The sequence below is a fragment of the Nomascus leucogenys genome, chromosome 7b, assembly GCF_006542625.1.
Source record: "Nomascus leucogenys isolate Asia chromosome 7b, Asia_NLE_v1, whole genome shotgun sequence".
Lineage (NCBI taxonomy): Eukaryota > Metazoa > Chordata > Mammalia > Primates > Hylobatidae > Nomascus > Nomascus leucogenys.
The window spans coordinates 59,045,046-59,057,413 of NC_044387.1; the positions used below are offsets into that span (position 1 = coordinate 59,045,046).

General features: G+C 44.3%; 1 protein-coding gene across 17 annotated transcripts in view; it reads left to right on the top strand.

Annotated features, from left to right (window-relative positions):
- The window catches only part of DEPDC5 (DEP domain containing 5, GATOR1 subcomplex subunit), a 164,516-nt gene that overhangs the window by 42,890 nt on the left and 109,258 nt on the right, over window positions 1-12,368 (top strand). For all 17 annotated transcript variants that reach the window (XR_004031019.1, XR_004031020.1, XR_001116060.2 and 14 more), the window contains 6 exons: window positions 2,249-2,352; window positions 3,219-3,293; window positions 7,294-7,428; window positions 8,742-8,803; window positions 9,732-9,805; window positions 11,018-11,087. Coding sequence is in view for 14 of the 17 variants with exons in the window: in XM_030816165.1 (XP_030672025.1) it covers window positions 2,249-2,352; window positions 3,219-3,293; window positions 7,294-7,428; window positions 8,742-8,803; window positions 9,732-9,805; window positions 11,018-11,087 (520 nt within the window). In the remaining 3 variants the exon portion in view is untranslated. The remainder of the gene's footprint in view (window positions 1-2,248; window positions 2,353-3,218; window positions 3,294-7,293; window positions 7,429-8,741; window positions 8,804-9,731; window positions 9,806-11,017; window positions 11,088-12,368) is intronic.

Here is a 12,368-nt window from a genome sequence, read left to right on the forward strand (position 1 = left end):
GGCATCAGCCACTGCGCCGGGCCTCCATGTGATTTTTTTTACATGTTTTATTGTTTTTATTTCTTTTTGAGACAGTGTCTCACTGTCACCCAGGCGCTGGAGTGCAGTGGTGCAATCTCAACTCATTGCAAACTCCGCCTTCCAGGTTCAAGCAGTTCTTCTGCCTCAGCCTCCTGAGTAGCTGGTGTGACAGGCACCCGCCACCATGCCTGGTTAATTTTTGTATTTTTAGTAGAGACAGGGTTTCACCATGTTGGCCAGGCTGGTCTTGAACTCCTGACCTCAGGTGATCCACCTGCCTCGGCCTCCCAAAGTGCTGGGATTACAGGCGTGAGCCACCATGCCTGGCCCATGTGGTTCTCTTTTTATATGTTTTAAACCTTCGTTTTCTTTAATTTCCTTTTTTTTTTTGAGACGGAGTTTCGCTCTTGTTGCCCAGTGTGGAGTGCAGTGACACGATCTCAACTCACTGCAACCTCCGCCTCCCGGATTCAAGCGATTCTCTTGCCTCAGCCTCTCGAGTAGCTGGGATTACAGGCATGTGCCACCACACCTGGCTAATTTTGTATTTTTAGTAGAGACGGGATTTCTCCATGTTGGTCAGGCTGATCTCGAACTCCCAACCTCAGGTGATCCCCCAACCTCGGCCTCTCCAGGTGCTGGGATTACAGGCGTGAGCCACCGTGCCCAGCCATAAACGTTCATTTTCTGCTTACTGTATCACAAATGCCAATCCATGTTAAACACACTGCTCCACAGTATCTTTTTTTTTTTTTTGAGGCGAAGTCTCGCTCTGTCGGCCAGGGTGGAGTGCAGTGGTGAGATCTCAGCTCACTGCAAGCTCCGCCTCCCGGGTTCACCCCATTCTTCTGCCTCAGCCTCCCGAGTAGCTGGGACTACAGGTGCCCACCACCACACCTGGCTAATTTTTTTTGTATTTTTTAGTAGAGACAGGGTTTCACCGTGTTAGCCAGAATGGTCTCTATCTCCTGACCTCATGATCTGCCTGCCTAGGCCTCCCAAAGTGCTGGGATTACAGGCGTTAGCCACTGCGCCTGGCCCACTATCATTTTTTATTTCTACATAGAAATTACATTGGGTTACTATTGTTGAAAATTGAGGTGACTTCCAGCTTTTCACTATTCTCAACAGTATTGCCAGTGAATATTCTTACAGATAGGTTTTTAAGCATATCCTTAGTTTTTATGATAAATTGCCAGAAATGGAGCCATTAGGTCAAAGGATAGTCTGTGTTTTAAAGGCTTTCTATTTGTACAGCCAGTGTATCCTCCAAAACCATTAAAGTAGAAGATCTTGTTTTCCTAGCAGCAATTTCTGTGTTGTCACCAACAGTGAATGCTCTTTTTTTTTGAGATGGAGTCTTGCCCTGTCTCCCAGGCTGCAGTGCAGTGGCTTGATCTCGGCTCACTGAAACCTCCGCCTCCTGGGTTCAAGCAATTCTCCTGCCTCAGCCTTCCAAGTAGCTGGGATTAGAGGTGCCTGCCACCACACCCAGCTAATTTTTGTATTTTTAGTAGAGATGGGGTTTCACTGTGTTGGCCAGGCTGGTCTTGAACTCCTGACCACCTTATCCACCTGCCTTGGCCTCCCAAAGTACTGGAATTACAAGTATGAGCTACCGTGCCCAGCCTCTTTTTTTTTAATGCTTCTTTCCCAATTGGATTGGAAGAAAAATAAGCTCACTGAGTCTTTTTTTTTTTTTTTTTTGAGTCTTGCTCTGTCACCAAGGCTGGAGTGCAGTGGCGTGATCTCGGCTCACTGTACTCCAATTACACTCTTTTTGAAACCTTGTAAGGAGCCTGATGTTCTGTATGTAAAGTTGCTGTATTAGTCCATTTTCTCACGGCTGTAAAGACATACCCAAGACTGGGTAATTTATAAAGAAAAAAGGTTTAATTGACTCATGGTTCTGCATGGCTCAGGAGGCCTCTGGAAACTTAAATCCTGGTGGAAGGCGAAGGGGAAGCAAGGCATGTCTTACCATGGTGAAGCAGGAGAAAGAGTGAGCTCAGGGGAAACTGCCCCTTTTAAACCATCAGATATCGTGAGAACTCCCTCACTATCACAAGAAGAGCATGGAGGAAACCATCCCCATGATCCAGTCACCTCCCACCAGGTTCCTCCCTTGACACATGGGTATTACAATTTGAGATGAAATTTGGGAGGGGACACAGAGCCAAACCATATCAGCTACTCAGTATCCATTTTATGATAATACTCTTTTCAGAGTGGTGGTGCAGAATGAGAGAAGAGAAGAATGGACTTCACTTCTCGTAACCATTAAAAAACTCTTCATCCAGTATCCAGTGTTGGTGCGACTGGAACAGGCAGGTACTGCATTCATGTAATAGATGGTGTGGCGGGGAAAAGAAGTGTAGGAGGGGTCTGGGAGACAGAGAAGAGATTTGTGCTTGTTTCTCTCCCATTGCTGTGTGTAGTTTCTGCTTTTGGTCAGATTTCTGTTTCCAGTTGGATCCAACTGTACATTTCGTATGCCGTAAGTTCAACAGTGTCCCTAATTCAGGGAGTGAGGCCTTGTGGAGCCAGATGCCTTCTTTTTTTTTTTTTGAGACAGAGTCTCACTCTGTCACCCAGGCTGGACTGGAGTGGAGTAATTATACTATAAACCCCTGGGGCTCAAGCAATCCTCCTGCCTCAGCCTCCTGGGTAGCTAGGATGACAGGCACGCACTACCATGCCCAGATAATTTTTCATTTTTTTTGTAGAGACAAGAGTCTCGCTGTGTTGACGAGGCTTGTTTCAAAGTCCTCGTCTTAAGCGATCTTCCTGCCTCCGCCTTCCAAAGTGCTGGGATTACAGGCGCGAGCCACCATGCTCAGCCACCACTTAAGAGTTCATCTTTCAGCCGGGTGCGATGTCTCATGCCTGTGATCCCAGCACAAGGCAGGCGGATCATGAGGTCAGGAGTTCAAGACCAGCCTGACCAATATGGTGAAACCCTGTCTCTACTAAAAATAAAAAATTAGCCTTGTGTGGTGGCGTGCCCCTGTAGTCCCAGCTACTCGGGAGGCTGAGGCAGAAGAATCACTTGAACCTGGGAGGTGGAGGTTGCAGTGAGCCAAGATCACGCCGCTCCACTCCAGCCTGGGTTACAGAGCAAGACTTCGTTTAAAAAAAAAAAAAAAAAATTCGTGTTTCATGAGATGTTTTTCTTTCTCTTGCATAATTTGCTTCAGAGGGCTTTCCTCAAGGAGACAATTCTACCTCAGCACAAGGAAACTACCTGGAGGCCATCAATCTGTCATTCAATGGTGAGTAAGGATGCTGGCCATGAGCCAGCATCTTGCATACCACATGGCTATGTTATCAGAAAGGTGTCCTGATCCAGATCCTAAGAGAAGGTTCTTAAATCTTGCAGAAGAAAGAATGCAGGACGAGTCCACAGAATAAAGTGAAAGCAAGTATATTAAGAAAGTAAAGGAATAAAAGAATGGCTACTCCATAGAAAGAGCAGGGCATTCCCGAAAGCAAGAGGAGGAACACGTCCACTTTAGGTACAATGGTTGTTTATATATAACAAAGCAAAAAGTCATGGGGGAGAGGTGCTTTGCTGCAAGCACTCATGACAAAGGATTGTTCCTCTTTGTGTAACTGCTGTCTTTCTCAAGAATCTGTATTATTATCTTTAAAGCAAAACTTACTTTTTTTTTTTTTTTGAGATGGAGTCTTGCTCTGTCGCCAGGCTGGAGTGCAGTGACGCGATCTCAGCTCACTGAAACCTCCCACTCCTGGGTTCAAGCGATTCTCCTGCCTCAGCCTCCTGAGTAGCTGGGATTACAGGTGCGCATCACCACGCCCAGCTAATTTTTGTATTTTTAGGAGACACGGGGTTTCACCATGTTGGCCAGAATGACATTGATCTCCTGACCTCGTGTTCCACCTGCCTCAGCCTCCCAAAGTGTTGGGATTATAGGCATGAGGCACCACACCTGGCTTTCCTTTTTTTTTTTTTTAATATACTTAAGTTCTGGGATACATGTGCAGAATGTGCAGGTTTGTTACATAGATATACATGTGCCATGGTCGTTTGCTGCACCTGTCAACCCATCATCTACATTAGGTATTTCTCTTAATGCTATTTTTTTTTTGGGGGGGGTAGAGTGTCGCTTTGTCATCCAGGCTGGAATGTAGTGGTGCAATCTTGGCTCACTGCAACCTCCGCCTCCCAGGTTCAAGCGATTCTCCTGCCTCAGCCTCCTGAGTAGCCCTCAGCCTCCTGAGCAGCTGGGACTACAGGTGTGCACCACCATACCCGGCTAATTTTTGTGTTTTTAGTAGAGATGAGGATTCACTGTATTGGCCAGGCTGGTCTCGAGCTCCTGACCTCGTGATCCACCTACCTTGGCCTCCCAAAGTGTTGGGATTACAGGCATGAGCCACCACACCCAGCCTTTTTTTTTTTTTTTTTTTTTTTGAGACAGAGTCTTACTCTGTCGCTAGGCTAGAGAGCAGTGGCACGTTCTCCCTACTCAGTGCAACCTCCAGCTCCCAGGTTCAAGCGATTCTCCTGCCTCAGCCTCCCAAGTAGCTGGGATCACAGGCACGTGCCACCACACCTAGCTAATTTTTGTGTTTTTAGTAGAGACAGGGTTGTACCATGTTGGTCAGGATGGTGTCGATCTCCTGACCTCGTGATCCGCCCACCTTGGCCTCCCAAAGTTCTGGGATTTCTGGTGTGACCCACTGCGCCTGGCTGCAAAACTTACTCCTAAACTAAGAATGCTTTCGTTGTTAAGATATTGGGACATCAGGGCATTTCCTGGGTCTATTAAGTCCTGAGTCTATTGGATAAACATTATTAACCTGTTCCCTTAACTGTAAACATCCTGTGCCTAAGAATGTCTAACCTCCTAGGAATGCAGACTAGCAGGTGTGAGCCTCATTTTACCCAGCCCCTATTCAAGATGGAGTTGCTCTGGTTTGAAGACAGCTATGCATGTCTCTTTATGAATGCCTGCAGACGCAGACCTAGGTGATGATGCCCCCACTCACCTACCCCCAAAGTTAATTTAAAGCAATAGCTTCTCATTGGATGGTTGTAATGACCAACATTTAGCTCTTGGGTCTTCTGTTGGCCAGTTAATTTGGTAGTCTCATTTGCTTCTCATGGTCAGGAACTGGAAGGATCCTCCTTGGGTTCTTTGACTTACTCAAACTGTGTTATTATTTTCCACCCCATCCCTCAACGGCTTCTGGGTAATATTTTTAAAATCTACTTAAAAAATAAAAATTAAAATCTACTTTAAAAAAAAATTACAAAAGTGGCCAGGTATGGTGGCTCACATCTGTAATCCCAGCACTTTGGGAGGTTGAGGCAGATCACTTGAGGTCAGGAGTTCGAGACCAGCCTGGGCAACATGGTGAAACCCTGTCTCTACTAAAAATACAAAAATTAGCCAGCATGGTGGCGCACACCTGTAATCTCAGCTACTCAGGAGGCTGAGACAGGAGAATCACTTGAACCTGGGAGGTGGAGGTTGTGGCGAGCAGAGATCACGCCATTGCACTCCGGCCTGGGTGATAGAAAAAGACACTATGTCAAAAAAAAAAATTTTTTTTTAATAAATAGGCTGGCTGCAGTGGCTGACACCTGTAATACCAGCACTTTCAGAGGCTTAGGCAGGGGGATCACCTGAGGTCAGGAGCTCAAGAGCAGCCTGGCCAACATGGCGAAACCCAATCTTTACTAAAAATACATAAAAAACTTGCCAGGTATGGTGGTGCATGCCTGTCATACCAGCTACTCGGGAGGCTGAGGCAGGAAAATCACTTAACCTGGGAGGTGGAGGTTGCAGTGAGCTGAGATCGTGCATTCCAGCCTGGGTGATGGAGTTAGACTGTTTCAAATAAATGAATAAATAAATAATAAATAAATAAAATTATAAAAGTAACCATGTTACTAGAATTCGAATATGGAGAGGTGTATCAAGTAAAAAACGATACCCTGCTCCTGCTCCCCAGTGTCAGTCCTCTTTTAAGGGGAACCATTGTTAGCAGTGTGGTATGATTATCCCGACATTTATGTGTTAGCCAAAATATATTGTTTGCAAATAACAGAGATGTACTGATTTAGTTTAAACAAAAAGCGAAATTTACTTTAAGGATACAGAGGCTTAAATGGAGCAGCCAGGAAAGGCTCAAACACCATGTTGAAGAACCTTAGTGGCTCTGGGAACCATAGCAACAGGATGAGAGCCATATTTCAGCTTCCAGCAACCCTGTCTCTGCTCTCTGTTCGGAATTTACATTCCTGGTAGAGAGGATCTGATCTGCCCAGCTCCAGTTAGGTGTCCATCTGCCACTGGCCAGAGGTGGAAGTGATGATATGCATACACATCACTATGTATGTCATCTTCCCACATGTCTGTACCCAGATGCTGGGGGAATTCCAGAGCATAATGTCTTCTATTAGTAAATCTTCTTGTCATATTGGAATATCACTGATTTTTCATAGTAAGAATCGTAGAGGCTAGAAATAAAAAGTGACTTGCCAGATTTACAAAGTCATCCCAAGATTTTGGTCTACCCTTTTAAATAGTGTCTTAAATTAATACTAATATAATCTAATTATATAATTAATATATATAATATTAAAATAATATATAATATATAAAATAATATAATATAATCAAAGTTTTACTACAGACTCATTTATGAATGGTTTAAATTAACAGCATGATTTTTTTTTTTTTTTTGAGACAGAGTCTTGCCCTGTTGCCCAGGCTGGAATGCAGTGGCACGATCTTGGCTCACTATGCCTCTGCCTCCTGGGTTCAAGTGATTCTCCCATCTCAGCCTCCCACATAGCTGGGATTACAGGTGCACACCACCATGCCTGGCTAATTTTTGTATTTTTTGGTAGAGATGGAGTTTCACCATGTTGGCCAGACTGGTCTCAAACTCCTGATTTCAAGTGATCCACCTGCCTTGGCCTCCCAAAGTGCTGGGGTTACAGGCATGAGCCCCCGTACCCAGCCCTCACAGCATGAAATTTGAGCATTTAAGGCTGCACAGGGCAAGTATGAGGCGTCAATGAGGGGTATTAACAAAGGTGACAGCAACTTATTCCTGTGGTTAAGTAGTTCTTAATATGGAAGAGAAAAGACAGATGCGTATACATTTAACTAGAATGTGGCAGTTGCTATAATAAAAATATGGGCAGAATGCTCTGAGAGTGTAGAGATGCTTGTCTGTGACAGGGTTCTGAAAAGCTGTAACATCATTATTGTGGAATTTTTGTTTTATTTCTAGTGTTTGATAAGCACTACATCAACCGCAACTTTGACCGAACTGGGCAGATGTCAGTGGTGATCACGCCCGGGGTGGGTGTCTTTGAAGTGGACCGCCTACTCATGATCCTGACCAAGCAGCGGATGATAGATAATGGTAATGCTCTCTGGTTTGTGCCCTGTCTCCACATGTTCCTAGCCTGATTTCCCCTTAGAACTGTGAGCTTCACTGACTTCTTAGAGTATGAGGAGCTCTACATAGTGTTCTGTGTGTCACAACGTCTGTGGATGTCAACAGGTGTCAGGTGCTAAAGTTTCCTGATCAAATCAGTTTGGGAAATGCTGGGTCACGCAAAGATAAGCAGGTTCCATAATGACGGGTCTTCCTCAGTTTTTAATACGTTAGTGTAGGTTGTTTTTCTCTAAAGGTTGTATCAGGGTACTCTGAGTTCCCTAAACATATTTGGCACTAGAGAAGCCTTCCTGGAGGGATGATTTCAAGGGACCCATGTGCTGTCAGCCCATTTTCTTTCTTTCTTTTTTTTTTTTTTAGACAGAGTCTCACTCTGTCTCCCAGGCTGGAGTGCAGTGGCATGATTTCGGCTCACTGCAAGCTCCGCCTCCTGGGCTCACGCTATTCTCCTGCATCAGCCTCCCAACTAGCTGGGACTACGGGCATCCGCCACCACGCCCGGCTAATTTTTTTGTATTTTTAGTAGAGATGGGGCTTCTCCGTGTTAGCTAGGATGGTCTCAATCTCCTGACCTCGTGATCCGCCCTTCTTGGCCTCCCAAAGTGCTAGGATTACAGACATGAGCCACCGCACCCAGCTGCTGTCAGCCCATTTTCAGATGCACTATCAGATAATCTAGTCCAGTTCTTCCTCCATGATGTGCCTCGTATCCCCAACTCAGCCCCACAACCCCCAATTTGATTTGTTTCATCAACAAGATGGAGTTGGGACGCTGAGGCAGTAGAATTGCTTGAACCCGGGAGTTGGAGGCTGCAGTGAGCCGTGATCTCGTGCCACTGCATGTCAGCTTGGGCAGCAGAGCAAGACTGTCAAAAACAAAAAAAAATAAGGAGTTTGGAAAGTAAATCCTGATGCCACTAAAGATGCTCTGTTAAGTGATGTGGATTGTTTTACTGAGATATTACAAAGTTACTATTCCTTTCTGGCCTTAAAAATTTTGACATGGAAGCTTGGTTGTCTTTTTTTAAACAAAGGACAGTCAAAGGCTAATTGTCAAGCACCGAATAGTGACACGTTAGTAGGGCACTTGGAAAAGAGGAAACAGACAAAATGCATGTATTTACTTCTTTGTTGCATAGGCAGCACTATGAGGTTATAAATCATACAATGGTAAGTTAGCTTTGCCTACTACCCAGTTAAATAACATGATTTATAGATAGCGACGCTTGTCTCTGCCATTCCCTCCCCACAACTCTTTTTGTCTTTTCTTTTTTTAGGAATTGGTGTGGACTTGGTGTGCATGGGAGAGCAACCGTTACATGCTGTCCCATTGTTCAAGGTAATTAGATTTCAGATTTGTTTACTTTTTTTTTTTTTTTTTGAGGCGGAGTCTCGCGCTGTCACCCAGGCTGGAGTGCAGTGGCGCAATCTCGGCTCACTGCAAGCTCCGCCTCCCGGGTTCATGCCATTCTCCTGCCTCAGCCTCTCCGAGTAGCTGAGACTACAGGCGCCCACCACCACGCCCGGCTAATTTTTTGTATTTTTAGTAGAGACGGGGTTTCACCGTGGTCTCGATCTCCTGACCTCGTGATCCGCCCGCCTTGGCCTCCCAAAGTGCTGGAATTACAAGCTTGAGCCACCGTGCCCGGCCTCGGATTTGTTTACTAAAGGCCAGTTGGAGTATAGTTAGAAAGAGAAAAATTCCAGGCGCTGTGGCATGCGCTTATAGTCCCACTTACTCAAGAGGCTGAAGTGGGAAGATCCCTTGAGCCTAGGAGTTTCAGTATAGTTTGCTATGAACATGCCTATGAATAACCACTGCACTCCAGCCTGGGCAGCAAAGCAAGACTCTATCTCTAAAAGAATTATTATTATTATTTTTGAGACGATGTCTTGTTCTTGTCCCCCAGGCTGGAGTGCAATGGTGCGATCTTGGCTCACTGCAACCTCTGCCTCCCGGGTTCAATCAATTCTCCTGTCTCAGCCGCCCGAGTAGCTGTGATTACAGGCACCTGCCACCATGCCTGGCTAATTTTTGTATTTTTAGTAGAGACGGGGTTTCACCATGTTGGCCAGGCTGGTCTTGAACACCTGACCACAGGTGATCTGCCCGCCTTGGCCTCCCAAAGTGCTGGGATTACAGGCATGACCCATAGTGCCCAGCCCTAAAAAGTTTTTCTTAAAAACCTGAAAAACAGAAAAGTTAGAGCAATTCCACAACCTACTTGTTCTGTAGCTTATCTGTGCTCTCATTTTTCTCCTTGCAGCTCCATAATCGGAGTGCTCCCCGGGATTCTCGTCTGGGCGATGACTATAATATCCCTCACTGGATAAACCACAGGTGGGTGCGATCTCGATCAGTAGTAGGTGATAAGCGTTTTGAACAGCTTCCTTGCCATTTTTATTTAAATCTGTTAAGTTCTTATTACGGCACTAAACCTTTTGTTAAGAAAATGTGGAAAGCAAGTTCTAACGTGTGCTCAAAGCTCTGTACACACAAAGCAGTAGCAGTATCATAGGAACAGTCTATGGTAAAAAAGAATAAAAACAAAATTTGAAGGACTTACTTCCACTGCTGTTCCCATGTCCTTCTATTCCCAACTCCCACAGACCGTAGAAGAACAACATTTGTGCCTGACCTCGTTCAGCTCTAGAGAAGTCCCTGTGCCTCTTTACATGGAATCCTGCTGATTGCAGCTCAGGGATGGCTTTTCTCATCCCTCTGCCAGTGCCAGTGCCTCATCTTTTTGAACTATGACACTAATCTTATTCCACCTACCCTTCTCCTGAAAATGCCTATTTTCTTCCAAGATCCAACTCCAGCATCTCTCTTTTATGAATTCCTCCTGTGTTGCCCTGATAGCTAATAGCCACTTTTTCTTCAGTGCTTCCAGAGCATTCTGTCCTTCTCTGGGTTGTCTTTCTTTCTTTCTTTTTTTTTTTTTTTTTAAGACGGAGTCTCGCTCTGTCTCCCAGGCTGGAGTGCAGTGGCACCATCTTGGCTCACTGTAACCTCCACCACCTGGGTTCAAGTGATTCTCTTGCCTCAGCCTCCTGAATAGTTGGGATTACAGGTGCCTGCCACCACGCCCAGCTAATTTTTGTATTTTTAGTAGAAACAGGGTTTCACTGTGTTGGCCAACCTGGTCTTAAAACAGCAAGTTCATGGTAAAGCTGCAGCTATTAGTTTATACTATTTGATATCATGGTATTAGACTGTTTTTGACCTACAAAAGTAGCAATTTCAGGCCGGGCACAGTGGCTCATGCCTGTAATCCCAGCACTTTGGGATGCTGAGGTGGGAGGAACACTTGAGGCCAGGAGTTTGAAACCATTTTGGTCAGTGTAACCAGACTCTGTCTCTACCAAAAAACAAAACATAACTAATATTTTGTAGTGAATTCTTGTAAAAGAAGTTAAAATTGGGAAGATCAGTGAAGCTGAGAACAAAGCCCATGTCAGGAGGGCTGATCCATGCCTAGTATTTTAACTGTGTTTTGAGTTTTAAAATAAAGGGAATTTAGATTAATGACTCTGTTTGTTTCTTTTACAGTTTCTACACATCCAAAAGCCAGCTCTTTTGTAATAGTTTCACCCCACGAATAAAACTGGCAGGAAAGAAGGTAGGTTTTTATTTTTGTTAAGACAGGGTCTTACTATGTGGTTCAGTCTTATCTTGAGCTCCTGAACTCAAGCAATCCTCCTGTTTCAGCCTCCCAAAGTGTTAGGATTACAGACATGAGCCATTCTGCCCAGCCAAGGAGGTAGATTTCATTAATCAGCAGAGAGACTTTGTGGACTGTCACACATTGATAGGGTTATTTTAGTCCTGAGGTACCCTCATCTTTCCCCATGGCCATGAATAGGGTTAAGAAATTCATCCCCAAACTTTATAACTTTATACATTAGATAAATAAATAACAAGGCCAAGGCCAGACTGCGTGAAATACCTTTGACAAAAATATGGCCAAGACTAAGAGTTCATTTTTTGTTTGTTTGTTTCAAGAGTTCATTTTATTGTGACCTGACTGTTTTATTCAGATGTTGAAGCCACTCAGATACCAGTGGGGATAAAGACAAAGATGCAGATATGCATTGCAGCAAAGGGGAAATATGATAAAAAGGTCAGATTTTAGTATAAAGAAATGAAAATTCTGGCTGAGCACAATGGCTCTTGCCTGTAACCCCAGTGCTTTGGGTGGCTGAGGAAGGAGGATTATTTGAAGCCAGGAATTTGAGACCAATCTGGGCAACAAATATAGTGAGACCCCATTTCTACAAAAACTAAAAAAGAATTAGCCAGGTGTGGTGGCGCATACCCGTAGTCCCAGCTACTTGGGTGGCTAAAACAGGAAGATTGCCCGAGCCCAGGAATCCATCGCTGTGGTGAGCTATGATTGCGCCATCGCACGCTAACCTGGGTGACTAAGTGAGATCTTGTCTCTGGAAACAAACAAACCAAGAAAATAAATGAAAATTTTAACAAGAATGGGAATTCTTGTTTTCTTCTTTCCAAAGAGGTTTAAAATATATTAATAATTATATCACATGCTACAAAAAGTGTGGTGAAATTGACACTTGAGTACCTGGTTGGTGTACCATACTTTTGCAGAGCATTTCAGCCATGTGTATTGAGAGCAAATGTTTATGCTATTTGACCAGGCACTTCCATTTGGGGGCATGCGGTGTAAGGAAATAATTGAAGTGATAATATGTAAATACATCTGGGTTTAGTTTTATTTATAATTGTGAGAAATTGAAAACAATAGATCAATGGCTGAACTACGAAATATCCACTTGATGGAATATATTTGCAACTGATAAAAATGCAAGTTTTAAGAATTTTAATAAGTGTTTGTTGTTGTTGTTGTTGTTTGTTTTTTTGAGATGGAATCTTGCTCTGT